Source organism: Balaenoptera acutorostrata, chromosome 1 (assembly GCF_949987535.1).
Source record: "Balaenoptera acutorostrata chromosome 1, mBalAcu1.1, whole genome shotgun sequence".
NCBI classification, from domain to species: Eukaryota; Metazoa; Chordata; class Mammalia; order Artiodactyla; family Balaenopteridae; genus Balaenoptera; species Balaenoptera acutorostrata.
In genome coordinates this window covers 96,533,007-96,558,976 of record NC_080064.1, presented here as the reverse complement: position 1 = coordinate 96,558,976, position 25,970 = coordinate 96,533,007, and the positions used below count along the sequence as shown (strand labels likewise).

The 25,970-nt window shown below is 35.8% G+C and overlaps 1 protein-coding gene across 3 annotated transcripts in view; it reads left to right on the top strand.

The window, feature by feature from the left end:
- Window positions 1-23,714, top strand: part of WDR47 (WD repeat domain 47) — a 56,272-nt gene extending 32,558 nt beyond the window's left edge. The window contains exons 7-15 of one of the 3 annotated variants that reach the window (XM_007169480.2): window positions 4,903-5,081; window positions 8,754-9,014; window positions 11,826-11,901; window positions 13,737-13,894; window positions 17,317-17,486; window positions 18,043-18,219; window positions 18,910-19,041; window positions 20,425-20,643; window positions 22,352-23,714. In XM_007169480.2, the coding sequence (XP_007169542.1) occupies window positions 4,903-5,081; window positions 8,754-9,014; window positions 11,826-11,901; window positions 13,737-13,894; window positions 17,317-17,486; window positions 18,043-18,219; window positions 18,910-19,041; window positions 20,425-20,643; window positions 22,352-22,494 (1,515 nt within the window). In that variant the 3' untranslated portion in view covers window positions 22,495-23,714. The remainder of the gene's footprint in view (window positions 1-4,902; window positions 5,082-8,753; window positions 9,015-11,825; window positions 11,902-13,736; window positions 13,895-17,316; window positions 17,487-18,042; window positions 18,220-18,909; window positions 19,042-20,424; window positions 20,644-22,351) is intronic. The other 2 variants (XM_007169481.3, XM_057528115.1) reach the window with 2 other exon arrangements.
- Window positions 23,715-25,970: the final 2,256 nt, after the last annotated feature.

The window sequence follows — 25,970 nt, the reverse complement described above, 5'->3', positions numbered from 1 at the left end:
AAGCCTTTAGAGTTCCAGATTATTTTTCTGTGGTGCTTTGGGAAGGAAATTGTACTGTGAAATAGGGTGTAAATTTTATCTTATATATATTATCCCACTTATAAGGGGTGAGTAGGTAGGTTTAATAAGTTGAGTAAGTTTTCTTGGTTTTGACTAAATATTTAGAATGAAGTAGAAAAATTATTCTTAAAAGTACATATGGATATGCACAAAACAACAGAATCCCGAAATATATGAGGCAAACATTGGCAGAGCTGAAGGGAGAAATAGACAGTTCTGCAATAATAGTTGGAGACATCAATACCCCACTTGCAGTAATGGATAGAACATTTAACAGAAGATCAGTAAGGATATAGAGGACTTGAACAACACTGTAAACCAATTGGACATAATAGACATCTATAGGACACTCAACAGTAGAATACACATTCTTCTCCAGTGCACGTGCAGTGTTCTTCAGGATAGACCATGTGTTAGGACGCAAAACAAGTCTCAATAACTTTTAAAAGATTTGAAATCATGTAAAGTATCTCCTCTGACCACAGTGGAATGAAGCTAGAAATTGATAGCAGAAGGAAAATTTTTAAATCCAAAATTTGTAAAAATTAATCAACACACTCTTAAACAACCACTGGATCCAAGAAGAAATCACAAGGGAAATTAGAAAATACTTAGAGACTAATGAAAATGAGTACAACATACCAAATATACAACAAAATTATGGAATGCAGCAAAAGCAGTGCTCAGGGAAAAATTTATAGCTGCAAATGCTTACATTAAAAAAGAAGAAAGATCTCAAATCAATAACCTAATTTTATGCCTTGAAGAGCTAGGAAAAGGAAGAGCAAGCTAGACCCAAAGCTAGCAGAAGGAAGGAAATAATAAAGATTAGAAGAGAGAGAAATAAAATAGAGAAAAGGAAAACAACAGAGGGAATCAACAAAACCAAAAGTTGGTTCTTTGAAAAGATCAATAAAATTGACAAGCCCTTAGCTAGACTGACAAAGAAAAAGAAAACACAAATTACTAAAATCAAAAATAAAACTGTCAACCTTACAATAATGAAAAAGATTATAAGAGAATACTGTGACCAGTTGTAAGCCAACAAATTAAATAACTTAGATGAAATGGACAAATTCCTTAGAAACACAAATTACTAAACTGACTCAGAAAGAAATAGAAAATCTCAACAGATCTATAATGAGTAAAGAGATTGAATGAGTAATGAAAAAACTTCTCAACAAAGAAAAGACTGGGATAAGATGGCTTTACTGGTGAATTCTACAAACATTTAGGAAGCGTTAGCAATCCTCAAAATTTTCCAAGAAATATAAGAGGAGGAAACACTTCCTAACTCATTCTGTGAGGCCAGCATTACCCTTATAGCAAAACCAACTGAAAATATTACAGGAAAAGAAAACTACAGACCAATACCTCTTATAAACGTAGAAGCAAAAATCAGCAAAATACTGGTAAACCAAATCCATCAGCATATTAAAAGGATTGTGCATTCTGACCCAGTGGATTGATTGCAGGATGCAAGGTGGTTCAACATAAAAAAACAATCAGTTTAATACACATCACATTAATACAATGAAGGAAAAAAAGAAACAACATGCAATCATCTCAGAAAAGACATTTGACAAAATCAAACACTTTGCTGATCAAAGCTCTCAGAGAACTAAGAATAGAATGGAACTTCCTCAGCATGGTGAAGATCATTTATGTAAAACCAACCTAACATCATACTCAATAGTTAATGACTAAAAGCTTTCTCCCTAAGGTCAGGAACAAAGATAAGGATGCCTGCTTTCATTGCTGCTATTCAACATTTATTAGAAGTTCTAGCCAGAGCAGTTAGACCAGAAAAAGAAATAAATTGGAAAGGAAGAAGTAAAGCTATCTCTATTCACAGATGACATGAATATTATATGTATAATCAGTAATTCACAAGACAGCTACTAGAGCTTATAAACAGGTTCAGCAGAGTTGCAGGGTACAAGATCAACACATAAAAATCAGTTGTGTTTCTATACACCAACAATGAACAATCAGAAAAGGAAATTAAGAAAGCGATTTCATTTACAATGGCATATAAAAGGATAAAATATCTGGGAATAAATTAAGGAGTTGAAAGACTTGTATGCTAAAATCTACAAAGCATTGCTGAAAGAAGTTAAAGAAGATCTAAATAATTGAAGACATTCTGTGTTAATGGATCGGAAGATTTAATACTGTTAAGATGTCAGTACTACCCCAGTATTATTTACAGATTCCATGCAATTCCTATAAAAATTCCACCGCCTCTTTTGCAGTAATGGAAAAGCCAATACTCAATTCATATGGAATTGCAAGGGACCTTGAATAGCCAAAACAATTTTGAAAAAAGAAGAACAAAGTTGTAGGACTCACACTTCATAATTTCAAAACTTACTACAAAGCTACAGTAATCCAAACTGTGTGGTACTTGTATAAGGATAGGTATATAGACCAATGGAATAAATTGAGAGACCAGAAATAATTCCGTATATCTATGGCCAACTGATTATTGGCAAGGGTGCCAAGTCCATTCAGTGGGAGAAAAAATAGTCTTTTCAACAGATGATGCTAGATCAACTGGATTTCCACATGCAAAAGAATGAAGTTGGACCTCTACCTCACACCATATATAAAAATTAACTAAAAGTAGATCAACAACTTAAGTATAGGACCTAAAAGTATAAAACTCTTAGAAGAAAACAAAGGGATAAATCTTCACAACCTTAGATTTTGTAATGCGTTCTTATGTATGATACCAAAGCTTAAGCAACAAATGTAAAAATTGATAAATTGGACTTCATCAAAATTAAAAACTTTTGGATTTCCCTGGTGGTCCAGTGGGTAAGACTCCATGCGCCCAATGCAAGGGGCCTGGGTTCGATCCTTGGTTGGGGAACTAGGTCCCACACATGTGCCACAACTAAGAAGTCTGCATGCTGCAACTAAGAGCCTGCATGCTGCAATTAAAGATCCCACATGCCACAACTAAGACCCAGGGCAGCCAAAATAAATAAATAAATATTTTAAAAAAAACCTTTTGTGCATCAAAGGACATTATCAAGAAAGTGAAAGGACAGCCTACAGAATGGGAAAAATATTTGCAAATCATTTATCTGGCAAGAGTTTAATATCTAGAATATGTAAAGAACTACTACAACTCAACAACAAAAAAATCCAATGTAAAAAAGGACTTGAATAGACACTTCTGCAAATTGGCTAAATGTCTATAAATGGGCAAAAAGTACATGAAGAAGATGCCTAACATCACTTGTCATTAGGGAAACGTAAATCAAAACCACAATGAAATATAACTTCACAACTACTAAAATGGCTAAAATCAAAGCAATGGAAAATAACACGTGTTGATGAGGAAATAGAGAAATTTGAGCCCTCATACGTTGCTGGTTGGTATGTAAAATGGTGCTGTCACTGTGGTTTCATAGTACCTCAAAAAGCTAAATATAGAATTACTGTATGACCCAGTCATTGCACTTCTAGGTATATACCCAAAGGCGTTGAAAGCAAGGATTCAAACATATCTGTACATCCATGTTCATAGCAGCATTATTTATAGTGGCCAAAAGGTAGAAATAACCCATGTCCATCCACAAGTTAATGGATAAACAAAAGTGATATATCCATACAATGGGATATTATTCAGCCATAAAAAAAAATATGCTACAACTTGGATGAACCTTTAAAACATCGTGTTAAGTGAAATAAGCCAGACACAAAAGGACAAATATTGTATGATTCCATTTATATGAAATATCTAGGATAGGCAAATTTATAGAGACAGAAAGTAGAAGTTAGCAGGGGTTAGGGGGAGAGGGAAATGGGGAGTTATTGCTTAAAGGTTATGGAATTTCTGTTTGGGGTGATGAAAATTTTTGGAAATAGATAATAGTGATGGTTGTACAACACTATGAATCAAATGCCACTGAATTGTACACTGAAAAATGGTTAAAATTACAATATTTGTATTTATTTTACCACAAAAAGTTTTTTTAAAGGACATACAGATAATTTTGTCTCAGAGTTATTGCTATGTTATGAAATAAAGGGGGACTGTTACTATTTTCTGGAAAAGGGAGACAGTTTTAGCTTTAGTTAGCGGTACAAGACTCTTAGATAAGCTTATTATCAGTGTTGGCCAAGTTTAGAGATGACTGATTTGTTCCAATTCACGTGACCTGTGTAATGTGACCAGACTCCGGCTTGGCAGGAGTCTTTCTTTGCCAGTATTTGAATTCACTATGATATCTAAGTCCTTTAAGTTGGCTTCTAGAAGAGTGAGGAAGGAATGTTGAGACTGCTAAGTTTAACACCCCTTTATTCTACTTCTTGTGAAAGGCTGTTTGAATTAAAGTATTGTTTTTGAGGGAAATTTTATAAGCTTCCCTCCAGAGTAACCTATTAAGCCACTTACATGCTTAAATTAAGTGTGTTGGATAAGATTAATATTGTGCTTATTAAATATTAATGTAGTCCCTCAGTAAGTATTTTTTTTTTCTAGTAATATAGATAGATTTGTGTTTGTCTTTATCTACATTTGTATTCTCTATGTCTCCCTTGTGACAACTGTAACTTGTATTTTTATTTGGTGTTAGGGATCCAGGATGACCATTCATTTTGGTCAATTTCTTGCTGTGGAATTCAGCAAATTAACTGATCTGATCTACTTGACTGTTAAGACTCATGGATACTATGTTATTTTTCAAAGAGCCAATATATTAAGTATTTTCCGATTGTTATTTATAGCTATCTGTATGTTTTATTCAGCACTTATAGAAGTTACTGTTGAGTGGTGACATATTCAATTGTAGTCTGCTCAAATATATTATTTTTTCTAATATTTTTAAGCTTCGAGATTCAACAGAACAATTTCAAGAATATTATAGGCAAAGATTACGCTATCAACAGCATTTAGAACAGAAGGAGCAACAGCGACAGATATACCAACAGATGCTGCTTGAAGGAGGTGTGAATCAGGAGGATGGTCCTGATCAGCAGCAGAATCTTACCGAACAATTCCTCAATAGGTTGGTCTTTTTAGTCACTTTTTTAAATATAAGGAATTATTTAAAAGCTATTAAGAGCATGCAGTAACTGCTACTTGCCATGTATAGTTTGAAATTTTAAGGCTTTTTAAGTGTTTCAAGTAGTGTGGAGTTACTTAATCTCTTCCAGTCACAGCATTCTGAGGGCTCATCTAGTTTTGTCCTTCTTCCCTTTAAATGGCCTTTCACATCTAAGCAAAGGGAGCAGTGAGAGTGGTGGTTTCAGCACACAGCCTGGAAGTAGACTACTTCTGGATCCAGCCCTGTCCCAGGGTAGCTGAGGACCTAGGGGATGTTACTACCTTCTATTTGCTTGTTTCCTCATCTATTTCACAGGGTTGCCATGAAGATTAAACGCGTTAATCCACGTGAAGTGCTTAAAACAGTACCTGGCATAGAGTAAGCACTATATTAAGTGTTACCTGTTATTTTTATTGTTATTTTGAGAGCTTAAACTTTCAGATTCTATTGAATTCAGTATATTAAAATGATTCTTTCTTGTAATTTCTGCCAAGACAGTATGAACTTATATTATTTTTAACTATAGGAGGTAAATATATGGTAACATTTTTTTTTTTTAGAAATCAGTAAACCAGAATATGTTTGTTTATTTATTATTTATTTATAAAAATTAATTTATTTATTTTTGGCCACGTTGGGTCTTCATTGCGGCGAGCCGGGGCTACTCTTCATTGCGGTGTGCGGGCTTCTCATTGTGGTGGATTCTCTTGTTGCGGAGCATGGGCTCTAGAAGCGTTGGCTTCAGTAGTTGTGGCACATGGGCTGAGTAGTTGTGGCTAGCGGGCTCTAGAGCACAGGCTCAGTAGTTGTGGTGCACGGGCTTAGTTGCTGCATGGCATGTGGGATCTTCCTGGACCAGGGCTCGAACCTGTGTCCCCTGCATTGGCAGGCGGATTCCTAACCACTGCACCACCAGGGAAGCCTGAATATGTATATTTAAATGAGCAAGGGTTGTTGGAAGATTGAATTAACATACATAAAAAATTACTTAGAATAATTTCTAGCATATAGGAGGTATGCCATAAATGTTGGCTATCATCATGATTATAATATGGCAATGCAGTGGCGACTGTCTTTACTTGGTTCAGTAACATTGGAAGTAATCTGCTTGACACTCTGCGTGTTATGCAAGTCAGTGAGCCTGAAACTGATCCTGTCTTCAAACCTTCACACAAGGAACTTGTATAGTGGTAATCTATAGAGTCTAGGTAGGCCTCTGAACATTCAGTTTGAGGGTCGTTTTCTTATCACCTCTGATCAAGTCAGTGGCTTATGAAGATTATCGTAATTTGATGAATTGCTACTTCTAGTTCTTGGATGTCGTCTTCATACCAGTAAAAGTCATGGTTGCAGTTTGACTTCCTGACTGTTTTGCTTTTCAGTGAAAGCAGATACCTAGCATTAAGTCAGAACATGAAGTGGCAAGGATCTGTGATTCTGGTAGTAGTAAGGATGTCCTTTCTCAGAAAAAAAGTTAAACTATTCAAGATGGTTTATTCTTCCTTTAAAGACAATTATATATAGAATTCAAATTATTTCTTATAATTTAGGATCAGTTTAGAGCATATTTATTATTTAACAACTGTTCTCAATTTCTTTAGAGATTAGAATTTTAAATTGTACTAAAGGTAAGTATGTTATAAAAATCCATAGGATAACCAGGTCTATTATAAATAAATATGAATGGGTGTTTATCCTAAGTTTTCATAAATTAGTTTCATATAAATTCTCTGTTGCTGTCTTTTTTTTTTTTTTGGCTGCATTGGGTTTTCATTGCCACGCCCGGGCTTTCTCTAGTTGTGGCGAGCGGGGGCTACTCTTCGTTCCGGTGCACGGGCTTCTCGTGGCGGTGGCTTCTCTTGTTGTGGAGCATGGGCTCTAGGCACGTGAGCTTCAGTAGTTGTGGCAGGACTCAGTAGTTGTGGCTCGCGGGCTCTAGAGCGCAGGCTCAGTAGTTGTGGTGCACGGGCTTAGTTGCTCCACTGCATGTGGGATCTTCCTGGACCAGGGCTTGAACCTGTGTCCCCTGCATTGGCAGGCAGATTCTTAACCACTGTGCCACCAGGGAAGCCCTCTGTTGTTGTCTTAACCTTTTCTTATCTATTCTGTTTTCTAACTCTTTAAAATAATAGTTCAATCCTTTTTTTCTAGACTTTATATATCTGAGCCTGTACCAGGACATTAAAGTACCTGACTAATACCAAGGACAAATTGAATAGAGATAGAATCTAGAAATTAAAATATACTTTTTTCCCCTTAATGTTTTAGTCTTCCAAATCATTCTAGCAGCAGAGCACAGTTTCCAGAATTAAATTTTGTTTCTTCCTTCCCAGAGGCATAGAAAGAGGCAGAGAAATAAGAGTCATGTTCTATAATAGAACTTACTGAAAAAAATCAACTAAAGCATGATAGGATTATTATTAACAGTAGTGTATCACTACTTTATACCTCTTGATATTTTGTTTCTGTTACTAATAATTGGCACTTATTATAGGCATATTCTGCCCCTTCCCTGTCCTCCCCACTTTGAGAGAATCAATATGATATTTGCATTTTAGATTCTTTGTACTTAGCATTTCCCACATTTATTTGACCTCAGGCTCTTTTTTTATGGGGAGCATTTCACAGGATTAGTGTTTCATAGAAGATTAGAAGTACTGTCTAGTTAAACATTTTAACTGATAAATATTTAGTAATGGCTGCCAACTCCTTTAATAATATTAAACTGCTCTTTTAAAGTCTTTTTTAAGCCCTAAACATACACATGCACGCATGCACAAGCACACACACGAACACTAATGTTTAATGTAGAAAAATTAGAAAATACAGTGAGCCACAATACCCCTTGGTAGTTACATCCCTTATGTAGTCCTCTCTCATACTAAATCTAGGCTGGAGAAAGTGATTCTGGGCCAGTTCTGGTCTAAATCTTAAGACAGCCTGGCAGCTTCCTCTGTGCCCTTTGGAGCCCTGAGTCCAGCATAAGGAGTCAGGCTACCCTGACGTAGGGAGACTTGCGGTGAGGGAAAGACCCCAAGGCCACCTTGTTTTGCTCCCTGTTTTATCTCACTAGTGCCTAGATCAGAGCCTGGCAAATAGTTTTTGTAGAATGAATAAATGAATGAATGAGTGAATGTGCGGATAATAGGGATGCCACTTGACTTTGTCCCATCATGACCTGTTCTAGTCATCCATTTCTCAGTTAATATGACATTACTAGACAGATGAAATGAAAATGGCTTGTTTTGTTTTGTTGGTGAGAAATTTGATAGTGGTGATATTTTTATTATTTTGGGAAATTAATTTTCATGTTGAAAATTGAACCAAAGTTATACTGGAGAAGAAACAGATTTTTTTTTTCTGTTTTTTATGGTAAAAGGTGCTTTAAAAAAAAAAATCAATGATACCCATTATGCCTATCTCCTTTACAGTGGTATACTATAGGAAAATTTGGATCTTCTTTCGGTTTCTTGGTTATGTCTTAAACTGATGATGGTAATTTTTAGTACTAAACTTGTCATATATTATATGTTATATGTGCATGTATTTACCCTCTCAAATTTTCAGTTTTCTATATGTTAGGAATATGACTAAGTTTTAATTTTAATATAATTACGTTGTTTTATTTTATAGGTCCATTCAAAAGCTAGGTGAATTAAATATTGGAATGGATAGCCTTGGTAATGAGGTGCCAGCACTCAACCAGCAATGTAATGGGAACAAAGGCAATGGATCTACTAATTCTTCCATCACTAGTTTTTCTACACCATCCCAAGACTCTAGTCAGAGATTAACACATGATGCTCCAGATATTCACACAAGCACTCCTAGTAATCCTGGATCAATAAATCACATACCTTTTCTTGAGGAATCACCTTCTTGTGGAAACCAAATGTAAGTGCTTTACTTTGTTAGACCTGGAAATGTTAACTTCATACTAATAAATAAACTTGGAAAGTTGAACTTCTCTTTGGAGCCTTACAAATGAAAGTTTTTACAGTTTATTACCTACCAAATTGTTTTTTCTGATCTGCCTTCATTTATCTATATTCTCTTCTACTAACTTCTGTGTCTCTTAATAGTCTTTATTCTCCTATTTTTCTTTTTGCTTTCTTACCACCACCAAGGCAATTCTGTTTTTTTTATAAGCCATCTTACTCAGAGGTCGTACAGTTTTAGGCTTTATTCCTCCCCAGTTTTTTCCCTTGCCATTGGTACCTTTCAACAAATAATCTTTTAATTCACAGACATCCAGGGCACAAGAAGATGTTTTCTGACATGGTGGAATGATTGCAGCAAGACAGTCTTGGCAGCTCTGGTAGTTACAGCAATTGAGACTTCTTGCATATTTATATTTTCAGTAGTCAGAGAAAAATTTTCATCTTGTTATCAGTAGACAAGTGTTAATTTATGCAATGGGAATAGTTGAGCATTTTCTTCCTCTATTATAACATTAAACACCTTTGGGAGTAGTTCGTTTTAAAATGCATAACTTGCTTTTGGCATTTGGATGTTTACAGGAATTAGCTTTATACATTTAGTATCAAAAACTCTAGTTTTATACTTAAGAATATAAGTTTATCTAATATTTGCTTCTTTATTACAGTTCCTATAACACTTGTTTTGTGTACCCCCCAAACTAGAACTCAAATTTTAAAATTGGTTTTTATTTTTATCAAAGTAATATACATACATGGTTTAAAAGGACAAATAGCACTTCAAGGCTTAAAACAAAACAGAATCCCCTCTCTTACCCATCTTTGTTCATGACTTCTGTTTCCAGTAGGCTGCCATTTTCAACCTAGTTAGCTGTTTCTTTTGCTATGTATCTCCACATTTCTGAATAATCTGCTTCTATTGCTGTTTTTATTATCCCTTGATTCCCTGCCAATTAGATTTAGCTACCATACCTTAGCCACAACACATTAATTTTGTCTACACCTTCTTCTAATATACATCAATTTTTGTTTAAATCGGTATTCCGTGTTAACATTACTATGGCCATGTAAATGTTATTTACAACTGAGTCATATAATATGAATATATTTCCTTTCACAAAACTTTTTTGTTTTTCATGGGGGGAGTAATTGCCTCATTTTTAGTGTGCATGTGTATGTGTATACATGCTTAGTTTTGTTGGTACTAAACTATCTGCAGATGCTGTGACAGAACTGTAAAATCATAAAACTCCTCATTACAGTAAAAAATATTAGGTACTTTCTCTTTCCATTTTTTTTTTCCCCCTGGGAGACACCCCTCCAAGATCACTCCTGGTTCACTTTATATTCATTGCTTCTAAGTCATTTTATTCAGGCCTAGAGAGTCCTGGGACTTTCCTTCACCATTCTCCTGGGAGTTTCCTTTGCCTGTTCCCTGTATTGGATCCCCTGTTTTAGGATCTCATGTAGTTTTCTGAAAACGGGTACATCAGAGTAGAAGTTTCTGAGATCTTGCGTGTCTAAATATTTCACATTTGACTTGTTAGTATAGCTGAGTATAGAATTCTAGAATGGAAATCATTCCTCAGAGTTTCGGAGTCATTGCTACATGCTCACATACATATTGAAAAGTCTGATGCCATTGTGATATGATCCTTTGTATGAGGACTGCTGCTTTTTCCATTCTGGGATTTTTTAGGACTTTGTCTTCCCTGATGTTCTAAAACTTCATGATGATACACATCAGAGTAGGTCTATTTTACTTCATTTTGCTGGATACTTCGTGGGCTCTTTTAAGCTGGAAACTTAAGTGCTAGAATATTAAAAACATTTATGTAGCAATTTTCTTACCTCCATTTTCTATTGATTAATTTTTTCTGGTATCATTTTTATTTTCTAAGCTCTTTCTTATTCTCTAATTTTCCTTATATTTTTTAATAGATATTTTTCTTGTTTCCTGGATTCATTATTTCCCCTTATATTTCTTAGGATTTTAATTATATTTTTGTAGCTTTTGTTTCCTTAATTGTCTTCCTTCTTCCAAATACCTTTCTTGTTTATTTTAGTCTCCGCTTTTTTTGTTTTGTTTTGTTTTGTTTTTGGCTGCGTTTCACGGTTTGCAGGATCGTCGTTCTCCGACCAGGGGTGGAACCTGTGCCCCCCAGCAGTGGAAGCATGGAGTCCTAACCACTGCACCACCAGGGAATACCCTAGTCTCTGGTTTTTATTTAGGAGGCTTTCTTTAAGCATTTGACTATTGGGAGTGAGGCGTTTTTTAAAAAAGCTGATTGGAAGGAAGGGCCACATGTATGGATGCATGTGTTTACCTGTTGGCCTCACCAAAAAGTGATTAAATGGAAACATTGTTTTATTGTGGGACCCTGAACTGTCCAGTTTCTGTTAGTCTTTTCTCATGGGCCAGATAATTTTTCTAAAGAGCAATCCAGGTTCCTGCCTGGGTTAGGATTTAAGCATAGCAACCAGGATTCTGGAACTAAGCAGGGAAAAGGTAGTTGGCATCTGACTATAAAATTTGTGAACTTTGACTTAATCTCTTTTCTAGAATGGCTTCTCATTCCTTCCTTACAACTAACTATGCTTTGTGTTATGGAGTCCAGAGCCTCTTAACAAATGGCTCCAGAGAGTAACTATGACTGGAGTCAGTGGGTGTCATTTGCCAAAAAAATAAATATTAGAGATTGAAAGGATAAATTAGTTTCTGTTTTGATATTCAGAGTAAACTGTACTTGAATTTCTATTCACACAGCTCATCAGAACATTCGGTCATTAAGCCACCTCTTGGAGATTCTGCAGGGAATCTGTCAAGATCAAGAGGGGAAGAGGTAATACTTAGGGGAAGGAAGGTTCATTATTTTTATATTTACTTGCAAATTTTGTCAAGGAATTCTCAATTTAAAGAAAGAACGATAGTTCTTTGTTCATTATTATAGTGATAATATAATGACTATGACTAGGAATAGTCATTATTGTTAATGCTGGTGGTTACCTCAGGGTAGTTGAGCTTTCACTGAGTGAAGTGAAGGGGCTGCCTGGCAAATCACATTTTGAGAGTATTCATGTTAATTGTCCAGTGGTGGTCTTGGCGCATGAGTTAGGGCTGTGTCACTACTCTCTGAACCCTGTGGTTAATTAGTTAAGGTGTTATTATATCTTTACTCCTTTGGACTTCTCATCAATGCATTTGTTTTTTGCTTTGGAACCAGATATCCTTCCCTAATCAGTATACACCTTCACTCTATCTTATTTTCTCTAGTTCAAATTTTTACCCCATAAACAATAGTTATTTCAGATGCTTATGGGGCCAAACAGGTAACATAAGTGAATAAAGTTGACTTTTTTTGTGATAAGTACATAGGAATATTTGTCCCTTGCACAAAGAAATATGCTGGCCTAGTGTTTCTAGTTCTTTTGATTTTCAAGCAAAGCTAGAAAGTTAGATTTTTATGTGAAATCTATTTTTTCAGTGGCAACAAATTAAAAAAAAATTTAAATACACTGGAGAAGAGCAGGTAAAGTTAATTTTGGCTCTGCCACTTCTGCTGTAAAGCAACCTTTAGTAATTATTATTAATGTGCTATCGGCCATTTAATCAATTAGTCATTCCCCTCCATTTTTCTCTTATCTACCCATGCTATTCATTTGGTAAATAGTCACCTTTCTTGTATATGGATTAATGGAAAATGTAGTATTTCTAGTCAAATTGATACGAATAATACAAGAATTCAATTCAGTTATGTAAGACAAACAGAGTGTAATATATTAGGTTTAACTCCTACTCCCCCATGAGGATGTATTGCTGAATACATTAAAGTTTGGGTAGGGAGATGTATAGTCTCTTCATTGATATAATCACTATGGATTCTAGAGCTCTCAGCATACAACCAGAGCTGAAGTGATTTGCCTTTGGAACGTATGAATGTCAGGTGCATACGCAAAGACAGAATTTGGTTGGGTCCGTGCACCACACCCAGCCTGGAGGGCTCTGTTCCAGGTCCAGGGTCCAGTCCTGGTCAGGGTAGCAGGGTGGTTTCAAATGATACCAATAATAGCAGTCACCAAAGCTTTGATACAGAGCTGTTTCAACTTGCCTTCCTCAGAAGAGGGCTGTGGACAGACAGGTTGACAGTTTAAAATAGAAATGAGGCTGAAATTAAATATTCTGATTAAAATCATTTTTATAGTTTTAAAAGGGTATTTTACAATTTGAGTTTGAAATATTAAAGTATTCATTGCTGGAGGTAATGGCAAACTTTTTTTTTAACCCTAAAATGATTAAATAATAGTGTTTTATATTTCCTACCTTTAGAAACATGAACAGTTTTCTGTTTTTGTAAGAACTATACATGTGGGCTATTTTTCTCCTTGACAGTTAAAGAGAACTTAATATGGGAATACATATTCTTATATTTTGTCATAGTAAGCGAAGAAAAAGTTGAATGTCTGTGATCTATGTGAGCTTAGATTAGCAGTGAGTAGCAAAAATAGAAAAATTGGGCTTAATTTGGATTTGCCATTCAAAAGAATGCATGATTGTAGATAATGAACATTAAAGTGATGAAGTGAATAATACAGTTCAGATAATTTAAAATGAGATAAAGACAAATTCTTTCAAATTCATGTTTTTATAGAATGACTTTCATATTCATTCTTTCCATAGGATGACAAATCAAAAAAGCAGTTTGTTTGTATTAATACCCTAGAAGACACACAAGCTGTTAGAGCAGTGGCTTTTCATCCAGGTGGTGGTCTGTATGCTGTCGGTTCAAATTCAAAAACTCTGAGAGTATGTGCCTATCCAGAAGTAATTGATCCAAGGTAAGGACAGATGATTATTGGCACATTATTGTGCCATTCTTACTTTAGTTTTTAATTTAGCTATATGGTCCCTTTTTTAAGAATTGCCATTCAGTATTGTTTAATTTTTATTTCTTTTCCTTTTATTAAGCTTTTACATTTTTGTTTTCAATACTTAGGAAATATACATAAGAATCATCCATTAACTTTTTTTTTTTTAATTAATTTATTTTTAGCTGTGTTGGGTCTTTGTTTCTGTGCGAGGGCTTCCTCTAGTTGCGGCGAGTGGGGCCACTCTTCATTGCGATGCGCGGGCCTCTCACTATCGTGGCCTCTCTTGTTGCGGAGCACAGGCTCCAGACGCGTAGGCTCAGTAGTTGTGGCTCACGGGCCTAGTTGCTCCGCGGCATGTGGGATCTTCCCAGACCAGGGCTCGAACCCGTGTCCCCTGCATTAGCAGGCAGACTCTCAACCACTGCGCCACCAGGGAAGCCCCCCATCCATTAACTTTATAAGTTGTTTTTTCATAAAATGTTTTTCATTAGGCCATTGTTCACTCAATAGTCTAGTTTTCTTTATTTTCATGGTTTTTGTTAATTTTTAAAAAAATCTGCAAGATCCTTCTAGTCTAGCTTAATTACATAAAGACAAAGTATTGCTGGTTATAGACTTGGAGAAAATTTAAAATGTCTTACACTACAAAGAAGTATTAGGTTGAACTATATGAAATTGCTGATATTTGACCATTTTGACCTAGAAAGATTCAATTTTCATTCAGTCAACCTAATTATGATTTTAGTCTCTTGTTTTAACAGATTATGGGATTTGAAAATAAGAGATATATCTCTAAAGGCATATGTCGCAAAAAACCAGGCACATGACCTTATGTATTAGGTGTACAACTAATTCTTTAAAGTTACTGAGAAAGCATATACCTTAGATATAATCTCACAGAAAACCGAATTTGAACTCTTTTTGTCAATTTATTTGTCAAGGCTTTTACTATCAAAATAAATAGGCATTATAAAGATCAAGAACTATTTGGTAGATTTTGTGGTTAGAGAAATGGCCACAAATGGAATAGTTTTCATACCAGTAGACAAAAACACTCAAACAAAACAAGCTACACATCTTTAAAAATTTAAAAATAAAAAGCAGTACATGTCATAATATGTTTTGGAAACTTTTTACAACCCTTAGGCTTTTTTATTATAACCCCAGTTTGGAGAACAGAGGGGTGAGATTATTTATTTATTTGCATTTTTTGGTATATCTCTGTATCTGAAACTAGAAATTTAGGCTTTTGGACTGCAGTAGCATTTAAAGGTTGGGAAGGGGAATAGGGATCATGTTAGATGATAGTAATATAATTTATTGGTGCTCATTGTGTTAGTTAAGTAGGATTATATGAGAGAGAATAGGCAGAATTCCAGATCAGGGTGTGGAAAAGAGCAACAGTTATGTAGGCAGAGCCAAAGACTTTGTATATTTAAGGTTAATCTGATCTTAAATTGACTTTCCTCTTTTGTATTTCTCATGCTGGCACAGATGTTTCATAGACTCCCTTGAAGAAACTGATTTTTATGAAAATAAATTCATCTATTTAACAAATATATTTTGAGCTCCTTCTATGTGCTAGGCTTTGGGGATAGTTGTGAGTAAAACAAACATGTTCATTGACCTATGGAACTTCTGTTTTAGTGGAGAAGATGGATATTATGGAGATAGGCACACTAATAAATGTAATCATACATTGTGGTAGGTGCTATGAAGAGAAAGTACAAGGTGCTGTAACATAGTAAAACGGGAGATGAGGGAACTGGGGAGTCAGGGTAGGACCTCTTTGAAGAAGAGGTGTTAAAGCTGAGATCTGAGGGTGAGTAGAACCTAGCCATGTGAAGAGAAGGGAGAAGGTAGTAATTAGAGGGAACATGAAGTGAGAAAGAGCTTGGCTTTTTAAGGAACCAAAACAAGTTCGGATCGGCTGGAGTATTGTGAGCTGTAGTGTGATGAGGCTGCAGAGATAGATGTGAACTATATTCTGCAGGTTTGAATACATTTTGGATTTTACGGTGAGTGCAGTGGGAAGCTGCTGAAAGTTTTCAGCAGAACAGTATTGTGATGTAAACTCTGGGTCAGATGGCAATAAGATTAGATGCTAGGAGAAAGGTAGGAGGCTGTTGTCAATGGCTGGTGTGATGGCAGTGGAAAATGGATGGAGGTAAAATCCATTTAAAGAAAGAATTGGTTGGCCCTGGCAATGAACTGGATGTCCAGCTGAAAAGAGAATCTTGATCTGATTTATTTTCTCTATCACTATTAAGCACCTTGTAAGTGTTGAAGATTTATCAATATTCTTATTTTTTAAAAATGTCTTAATTATGAAAATTTTAAGCAAACACAGAAGTAGAGATTAGTACACTGAAATGCATTTGTCAAGATTTTTGTCATATTTCTTCATCCTTTTTGTTTACTAAAGTATTTTAAGGTAAATCCTAGATATGTCATTTCACCCTTTAGGATGAATTTCCAAAAACATGTACATTTTCTTACATAGACTTGATGTTATCATTATACCTATAGTATCTTAATATTAGTCTGTGTTTTAAAGTACAGATAAGATGCTATTACTCCACTAAACCAATATTATACTCCCATTAAAGGCCAAGCTATCGAGGAGCATGGCATTTAGGACCTTCCCCAGCTGTGCTTGCTGCTCCTCACCCATCATGTCTGTCCCACTCAATCTCTGGAGTGCCCCAGCCTTCTCCCCGCCAGTCCCACAGACTTTTTCCCATGCTGCATGCTGGGCTGGTCTCCCCACTATATTTTATCTTCACTGAAGCAGTTTTCCTGCCTTCATCTTTTTCTGTAATAATTCTCCCTGTCCTTTAAGACCTAGTACCTTGTATTGGACTATAATATTTATACTTGCTTTACTGTATGTGGGTAGTCATGAAACATCTCCCCCTGCCAGATATTAAACTCAGGACAGAGCTCTTGCCGCTTTTATTTTTTCTCTGTCCTTTTCTCTATCCTTTGCCTTCCCCTAGCCCCAGGCAATTGCGCATATTATATGTTTAATAAATGTTTATTGAACTTTTTAAATTAGAAGCATCATTAGCTCTTTTTAAAATTCTTTTGGGAATTGAAAGATATATGAAAATATATGAAATGAAGACTTAGAAAATATCCTCTTCCCTATGTGGTCTGAAATAAGACTTAAGATTAGTATAATAATGGTTAATAATTTTACTTTTGGATTTTAAATATGCTTTAAATTTATTTCATCTAAGCGTTTGAAAATTGTTAACATATTGTCTGATAGTTTTTTTGCTCCCTCCCTCAAGAACAACCATAATGCAGAACTTCACATTCACTTCACATTCATTAACCTTAGTAAACAAGAAATTGAAATATCTTTTTGCGATTTTTCTTTCTAGTGCACATGACATCCCTAAGCAGCCAGTGGTACGTTTTAAAAGGAATAAACATCACAAAGGATCCATTTACTGTGTGGCCTGGAGTCCTTGTGGACAGTTATTAGCGACAGGATCAAATGACAAATACGTCAAAGTGCTGCCCTTCAATGCAGAGACTTGTAATGCAACAGGTAGGGGCCGAGTATGTAAGCAGTAGCTTGCCAGTGTGTTCTTTATGTTTCCCCATGTGTGTCTCTGATATAGCTCTGTATTATTTTTAGTAATATCTAAGAATATACCATTAAGAATTTTTTTACATTCTAATTGCTTGCGTTCATGAGGCATTATCCTTTTTTAACCAGTTCTTACAAGGTGGCCAGGTGGTGTCTAATCCTCAGAAAATTTTTGTCATCAGAAAAATAACTTTTAAATAACTTCCAGAATTGTATTAGTGAATATTTTCTAGAGAGTATCTGTTTTTTCTTTCATTTTCTTTGGGATAAAAGCCAAGAAGGTAACTCTACATATAGCTCTGTTTTAGTGATGATGATAACCTCGTCGGTATTTTGATTTCTTGAAGTTTTTAACTCAGTAAAATGAAATTGATTATTATATCAATTCCAAAATGAAAATATAAACCATACCATTCTACCGTTCTACTACTCTTGGTCAGTTTGGAGGCAGTTTAGCAATCTCAAATTATCACAGTAAGTTGAGCAGCGTCTTTTTTTAAAATTCTTATTGCTGTTTCAGGACCGGATCTGGAATTTAGTATGCATGATGGGACAATCAGAGACTTGGCATTTATGGAAGGCCCAGAAAGTGGTGGAGCTATTTTGATAAGTGCTGGAGCAGGGGATTGTAACATTTATACAACCGATTGTCAAAGAGGACAGGGCCTCCATGCTCTGAGTGGGCATACTGGTATGTGATATCAGTCTCAGATGCTACTCTTCTTTTTGTTCATCCCATGCTTTTTCCCGCTACGCATTTTCATTAATGGGGGTATATTACATCAAAAGGGATTTCTTCAGGACAGGAAATTTTTATTTCAAAAATCTAAATTGTGAACTTTGGATAACAACACAGTAATGATAGCTAACATTTTCCTTTACTTATACACATAATTCCTTAATTTAATCCTCACAACAATCTTATAAGGCCAGACGTTCTATCTCCATCTTATACGTGGAAAAGGCAAAACTTGAAAAAGGCAAAATGACTTGCTCATTATCTTACTGCCAAACATGGCAGAACAGGTCTGTCCCTTCCAAAGCTGGTGATCTAATCCCACAATCCTGTGCTTCCTCTTTGGAAAATTTGCCCTAATTTCAAATGATAATATTTTTTCAGTACTAATTATGATGTCCTGAAATATTTGACTCACCAAAAAAGGTTAAGTTTATAAAGCATGGTTTTGATGTGCCTTTTACTGAATTTAATTTTTTGAAAATTGCCAATATATTTGATATATTATATATGGAAAATCCCTGCCACACAGTATATTTGATTAACTAGATTAGACGTGCTCAACAGTTAAGGAGTACTTAGCTTTGAATGTGTTATAGAAAAATACTGTTCCACCGTACTCACTGATTATATGATCTTTTACAGGGCATATTTTAGCGCTTTACACTTGGAGCGGCTGGATGATTGCGTCTGGTTCCCAAGATAAGACTGTTAGGTTCTGGGATCTCCGTGTACCAAGCTGTGTTCGCGTTGTTGGCACAACATTCCATGGAACTGGTAGGTTTTTTGGAATTTAAATACATTTATATGAGAAAGAAACTTTATAGATTGCACTTACTTCTTCTCCCCTGCAAAACATGTTAAAAAAAAAAAAGGAACAATAGAAACTGACTACTTGGCATTTTATTGATTACCTTAAATTCTTACAAAATGCTTTCATCTGTTACTTTATTTGTAAAAATAATATTCAGCTAAGGAAACCAAGGCCTGAGGAGATTAAGTATCATGCCCTAATTATTCTGTTAGCAGGGTCGTTTTAGAACTCAGACCTTTTTAAAAAAACATTTTTTAATTGCATACACATGGCAAAAATTGAGCAAAAGCGTGTAAAACATTTTCTTCCCACTCCTGTTTCTTGGTGTCTTTCCCTAAGGGACCAGTTTCTTATTTATTCTTCTAGGAATATTCTGTAAGTATATAAGCAAGTAACTCCAGTCAAACTAAGCTACCTATCCTTAAACATTTTTATTCCTTTCCTTTAAACATTTTCTCATGTAATTCCTCCTGATAGCCTCTTCTTTTCTCTATCAAAAATTCAAGCAAAGATTATTTCTAATTACGTATATGTGTAATACATGTAAACACATTCTCTCTTATTTATACTGTTTACTATTCTTCAAGATCTAACTTATGTCCCTTTTTTCTGTTAAGTCTTCGCAGGCCACTTTGGTCTAGAGTAGTGCTCTTCAATCTTATTTTCATTATCGCTTTCCCTAAGGAGAAAAACAAAATTAAATTTTTTCCTAACAAAAGAAATTAAATACTAAGGAATGAGATTTTGGTTTGGTAGGGCTGAACTTCGAAGGGCTACAAACCATTGTTAATATTTAGGATTTTTTTGTCCTCTGAGAACCATTTTGCACCCCCATGGAGGCATTATTCCGTGGCTAGAGTCAAGGGTCCAACCTGTAGACTCAGAGCTTATTTTTTGTTCAGTTCCTGTTGGCAGTTAATCATGTGTTGCTTAGAGACATTTCCCACACTGTGTCCTAAAACATATTTTGTTATTTAATCTTTTGTTCCCCCAACTAGACTCTGAGCTGGGTATGGGAGAATTTCTGGACACTTACCCAGCAGTGAAAACACTGCATTAGGAAAAGTGGCTCATCTATTGCACTATAGGTAATGCTGCTCCAGGGGGTTCTCCCAAAGGACAAAAAAAAAGGAGCTTTCTCATTTCTCACAGAATCTTGCTTCATATATCCTCTAAAAAAAGGATGCAAGTATTTATTGGTTGACAGTTTGGATTTTTCCATAACTGAACAGTATTGATAAGCTACATTAAATCTTTAGTGTATGGTTCAGTGAACATAAGTAGCTGTTGCAGTTTAGCTATATTGATTTTTGCATATCGAACCTTCCATTCCTCCTGCTATACAGGCAGTGCAGTGGCATCTGTAGCAGTAGATCCCAGTGGCCGTCTCTTAGCCACAGGACAAGAAGATTCCAGCTGCATGTTATATGACATAAGAGGAGGAAGAATGGTACAAAGTTACCACCCTCATTCCAGTGATGTTCGCTCTGTTCGATTCTCTCCTGGAGCTCACTACTTGCTAACAGGATCCTATGATATGAAAATAAAGGTGACAGACCTACAAGGTGATGGAAATCGACCTCTTTCCTTTTTTTTAGTCTTTCCTATTCTATTTGGAATCTTTCTTTTATGTTAATCTAGTGTGATTGACTATACAACATTTTCAACTTTTAGTTTTATAGCTTTTACTGAGCAAATTACTTGGTAAATGTATTGAGAAGAATTGTAACAAATTATTAAATTGAGGGAATAGTCTTATTTTTATTGTTAAATAGTTTTTAAAATATTTAAAAGAATCAACATTTTTTATACTGAATCATTTTGAGTTCAATGATGGTAGATGTTAAAATATACATTTATGTGTCAATACTCCTGCTGCTACTTTAAAATAATGTAGTGTATAATCTGTATAATTATATCTTCAGTATCTAGTTTTGTTTTTAAACATACATTAAGCAAATATTTACTGTGTACCAACTATGGACAGACAGAGAGATGAATAAGACAGGTAACTTTCTTCCTGATGGAGCTTACATTTTAGAGGTCAGTAAAAAGCAAACCAGTAAACTGTAATTTTAGGTATTGGCAAGTGCTGTTAAACGATTAGCAAGGCAGGAGAGAGTGACAGGGTGGCTAGGGGAAGACTGTGCTGGGCGGGCTAGAGTAGGTCTCACCAGGGAGGTGCCATCTGCACAGAGACCTGGTGAGAAGAACAAGCTGTGCCAGGACCTTAGGAACAGACCATAGCACGGTCAAGGTGCCGAGGCAGGAATGGATTTGGCTTGCTCATGACACTGCAAGAAACCAGTGTGGCTGGACCTTAGTGAACCGAGGGAGAGAGAGGCAGGAGAATAAATCAGAGGCAGGGTTTTGTAGGCATTTTAAAAAGCATAATAGGAATCCTTCGGAAGATTTAAAATAGGGAGTGATATGGTCTGAAAATTTTAAAAATAATTTTGAATTATAGGGAGAGTGTGTAAGTATAAATATCTGTGAGGAGGCAATTGGACCAATTCAGGTGGAAGATGATGGTGGCTTGGACTAGGGTTGTAAAGGTGGAGGTAGTAAGAAGTGACTGAATTACGGATGTATTTTAGTTTGTTTCTGTTAAGTTTGCGGAGTGAGGGAAAAAGGAATCAGTGCTGATTCCTAGGTTTCGGGCATGAGCAAGCAGATGGTACCATTGAGATGAGGAAGACAGGTAGGGAGAGGAACAGGTTTCGGCAAGAAAATCAAGAGTTTGTTTTAAACAAGTTACACTTAAGGTGACTGTCAAGGCAGTCAAGTGAGATGTCAAATAGCTGTTTGTCTACTAGTCGAGCTCAGGTGAGAAGTCAAGGTTGGAGATGAAATGTGCATGAATCTTAAGTATATAAATGGCTGTGGTAGTATGGTACTAGGTGAAATTTCATAGGAGATGAGGTATACAGGGAACAAGAAATTTGAAGGCTGACTGTTGGGATTCACCAAACTTTAACTCAGGAAGAAGAGGACAAACATCAAAGGAGGCTGAGGTGTAGTGGCACTGAAGTCAGGGAGATATCAAGGGGAGAGAGTTTCAAGGAGAGTGGCAGCCGTGTCATGTTGCTGTGTATATGTTACCAAATACTGCTCACATAATTAGGTCTTCAGTAATTTAAACTGTTTAAACTTTTCAATGTACTATATTAATGTATTAGGCTTTTATATACTGTAATGTCTTAAAGTAATAGGAAGTCTATGAAATCTGTATATATTTTGTACTGTAAGTCAAATCTCTTTTCTTTAATTTAGGAGACCTCACTAAACAGCTTCCTATCATGGTGGTGGGGGAACACAAGGACAAAGTCATTCAGTGCAGGTGGCACACCCAGGATCTTTCCTTCCTGTCATCCTCTGCAGACAGAACTGTAACCCTCTGGACGTACAGTGGATAGAGTACAGCCAATGTCAGTCTATGCAGTGAGGGCACAGACTTAAGACTACTGAGTTTTGAACATTACGGATTTGAAGAACACAGACTGACCTGGAAGGTGGCTTAGCACGAGGAGGCCCCTTATTACCACGTATCCCTGTGATAGGAGCTGTTGGGTGGTGTTATTCTGCAGTGCTTTCAGTCTTCCATGTGAGCTCGTGCTGCTGTGACCTGCTATATGTAGTCTTGTTGCCAAAGTCTGCGGAAGAGCTCTTATGTTGTCAGTGTGCACTCTAAGTCAAGGTGGCTGATGTGTTTACAGTTTAGTATTAAATGCATTCCTTGGTCTTCGCCTAAATGACAGTTTTATATACACATTGAAACTGAACTATACTTTAAGCATATTATTACATGTAATGCAACCAAGTTCTACACAGATTAAACATAGATATTCAGAAATTACTTTTGCTTTTCTCACAATCCCATGATATTGTATCACTTGTCAGCTAGAGATCAGAATTTTATATGTCTCCCCAGAGTTAACATTGTTGTTTTAACTAAGGATCACTATGGAGTTTAAAAGTGGGTGGAAAACTGCTTCTTAGTTCATTATGTGGTATAGGCCTTTTCTTTTTTCTTAAACCCAGGGATAGAATTACTCTTTTGTCACATTATTTTGTTTCAGGCTTAAAAGGTAAATGTGTTTGCTTCAGAAACTTGTTAATTTCAATTTTTTGGATGCAACAAGATACCTCCCTTCTAAACTGTACTGTAGGCAGAGCAGCAGCGTTATGTGATGCAACACTTGATGGTACAGTAAATTTACCGGCTAGCATTTTTCCTCTTCAAAATTAAAAACTTTGCCATAGACTATAGCATGGCTTGAAATGCTATGTCTGCATGATAATTTAAAATGGAAAATTTAAACTTTGCACTCCAAAAGCTTATTCGGATTCTCTTCTTGCACTGTTTTGTGTAATGCAGAATAATGATTTTATTTCTGTGGCATTGTAGGTCCTAACATTTATGTATCTTTATTTTCATAATGTACAGTAATTTTACTTTAAATTATTAAATAGCCTATTTTATTTATTTCAAATGAAGTTGAGTTGGTTCTAATTATTGAACTGTCTGTGCACTGTATGTAGCAAGCATTTTTAATCTATTGTATACAAGTGGAAAGGGTATTAGAAGTGTAACTGTGCTATTATTTCAATAAAGACCTCTTGACACCTTAAACTATTCCTGTTCCTCAGTGTCGGTGGTTTTCAGTTTAGAGTGTTGTTTTTTCCAGTTTACTTGGAAGTAGTGTGGTCCAGTGGATGAACCCCACAATCACTTTCTTAAGTTTCTTTTTAAATGTCTCATAGTAACTTACTTTTAAATCCTTCACAACTGTATTACTTTTGTGTGTCTTCTCTTTTATTCACTATCTAGAGAACTTTATATACTGAATGTATTGTAAAAGTTAATAGAAGCTGGGCAAAATATATAAATTCTAACTTTGACTACAAATATGTTGAATCGAGTACTTTAGAAATAAAATATGATTAGCTTGTGGATATTCAGTAGTACAGTTTCCCTACCTCTCAGGCATGCAGAAGGGAATTCTGCTAAAAACAGGCCACAGGCTCCTTTAGTTTAGTTTTTCATACTTAGTTTTACACATTTTAGATACTATAGCAGGCCATTAGTGTTAATTTAAAACTAGAAAAAAAGGGCAATTTCTTGATGTAGACCAGATCAACTTCATGGTAAAAAGTGTTCATAAAATTATGTATTCTACCTCCATCACTGTCAAGGAGAAAACTTTAAGATCCTCCCATATGTTGGGTATTTTTACTTTGCAGTGCATTAGATATAAGCACTAGAAATTATCTTACTTATTTCAGTAACTGTCTGGTTACATATGTCCTTTTTCCTGTGCCTCCACACTCTCTTCTGCATGGAGGTGAATAGATTCTTGGAGGTTCATGTGATAGAGAAAATACGAGAACTGAGGTATCTCTAGTCTCTGAATCCTCTGTTGGGGGTTCAGGGAAGGAGAGTGGGGATGGGAGGGTGGTGTAGAAGTTCTTGACTTCTCCCTGGCAGAAGCTTCAGAGGTCTGATTCAAATTTCACTTTTTAAAAAAATGTTAGTTTTAGTTTTATTTTTAATTTTTTTGGCCATGCTGCACAGCTTTCAGGATCTTAGTTCTCTGACCAAGGATTGAACGCGGGCCACGGCAGTGGAAATGCCAAGTCCTAACCACTGGACAGCCGGGGAATTCCCCAAATTTCATTTTTTTTAATGTTTAATTATTTTTTTAAAAATTGTGATAAGCCAAAGGACATAACAGTGAAAGGGCAACCCATGAAATCAGAGAAAATACTTGCAAATCATGTCTGATAAAGGATTAATATCCAGAATATATAAAGAACTTCTACAGCTCAACAACAACCAAAAAAAAAAAGTCTGATTAAAAAATGGGCAAAGGTCTGGAGCCTGTGCTCCGCAACAAGAGAGGCCACGATAGTGAGAGGCCCACGCACCGCGATGAAGAGTGGCCCCCGCTTGCCGCAACTAGAGAAAGCCCTAGCACAGAAACGAAGACCCAACATAGCAATCAATCAATCAATCAATAAATCTTTAAAAAAAAATGGGCAAAGGACTTGAACAGACATTTCTCCAAAGAAGATAGACAAATGGCCAATAAGCACATGAAAAGATACTCAATATCATTAATCATTAGGGAAATGCAATTGAAAACCACTGCACACCCAATAGGATGGCCGCTATCAAAAGAACTAAGTGTTGGCATGCATGTGGAGAAATTGGAACTCTTGTGCATCGTTGGTGGGAATAAAAAATGGTGCAGCTGCTGTGGAAAACAGTATGGTGGTCCCTCAAAAAACTAAAAATAGAATTACCGTTTGATCCAGTAATCCCACTTCTAGGTATATATGCTCAAAATAATTGAAATCAGTGTCGCAAAAAGATACTGTACACTGATGTTCGTAGCAGCATTACTCACAAGAGCCAAAACGTGCAAGAAACTGGAGTCCAACAGATAAATGGATAAACTGTGGTATACAATACAATGGAATATTATTCAGCCTTTAAAAAGGAAGGAAATTTTGATATATGTTACAACATGGATGATCCTTGAGGATATTATGTTAAGTGAAATAAGCCAGTCACAAAAAGACAAATATTGTATGATTCCACTTGTATGAGGTACCTAGAGCAGTCAGAGTTATAGAGATATGAAGTATCTTTGGTGTGCAGGTGGCTGGGGGCAGGGAGGAAATGATGAATTGTTTAAGGTGTACAGTGTTTCACTTTTGCAGGATGAAAAGATTCATGGAGATGGATGGTGGTGATGGTTGCACAACTATGAATGTACTTAATGACACATCTGTACACTTAAAAATGGTTAAGATGGTAAATTTTATGTCAAGTGTATTTTTTAAAAAAATATTTATTTATTTTGGTTGCTCTGGGTCTTAGTTGTGG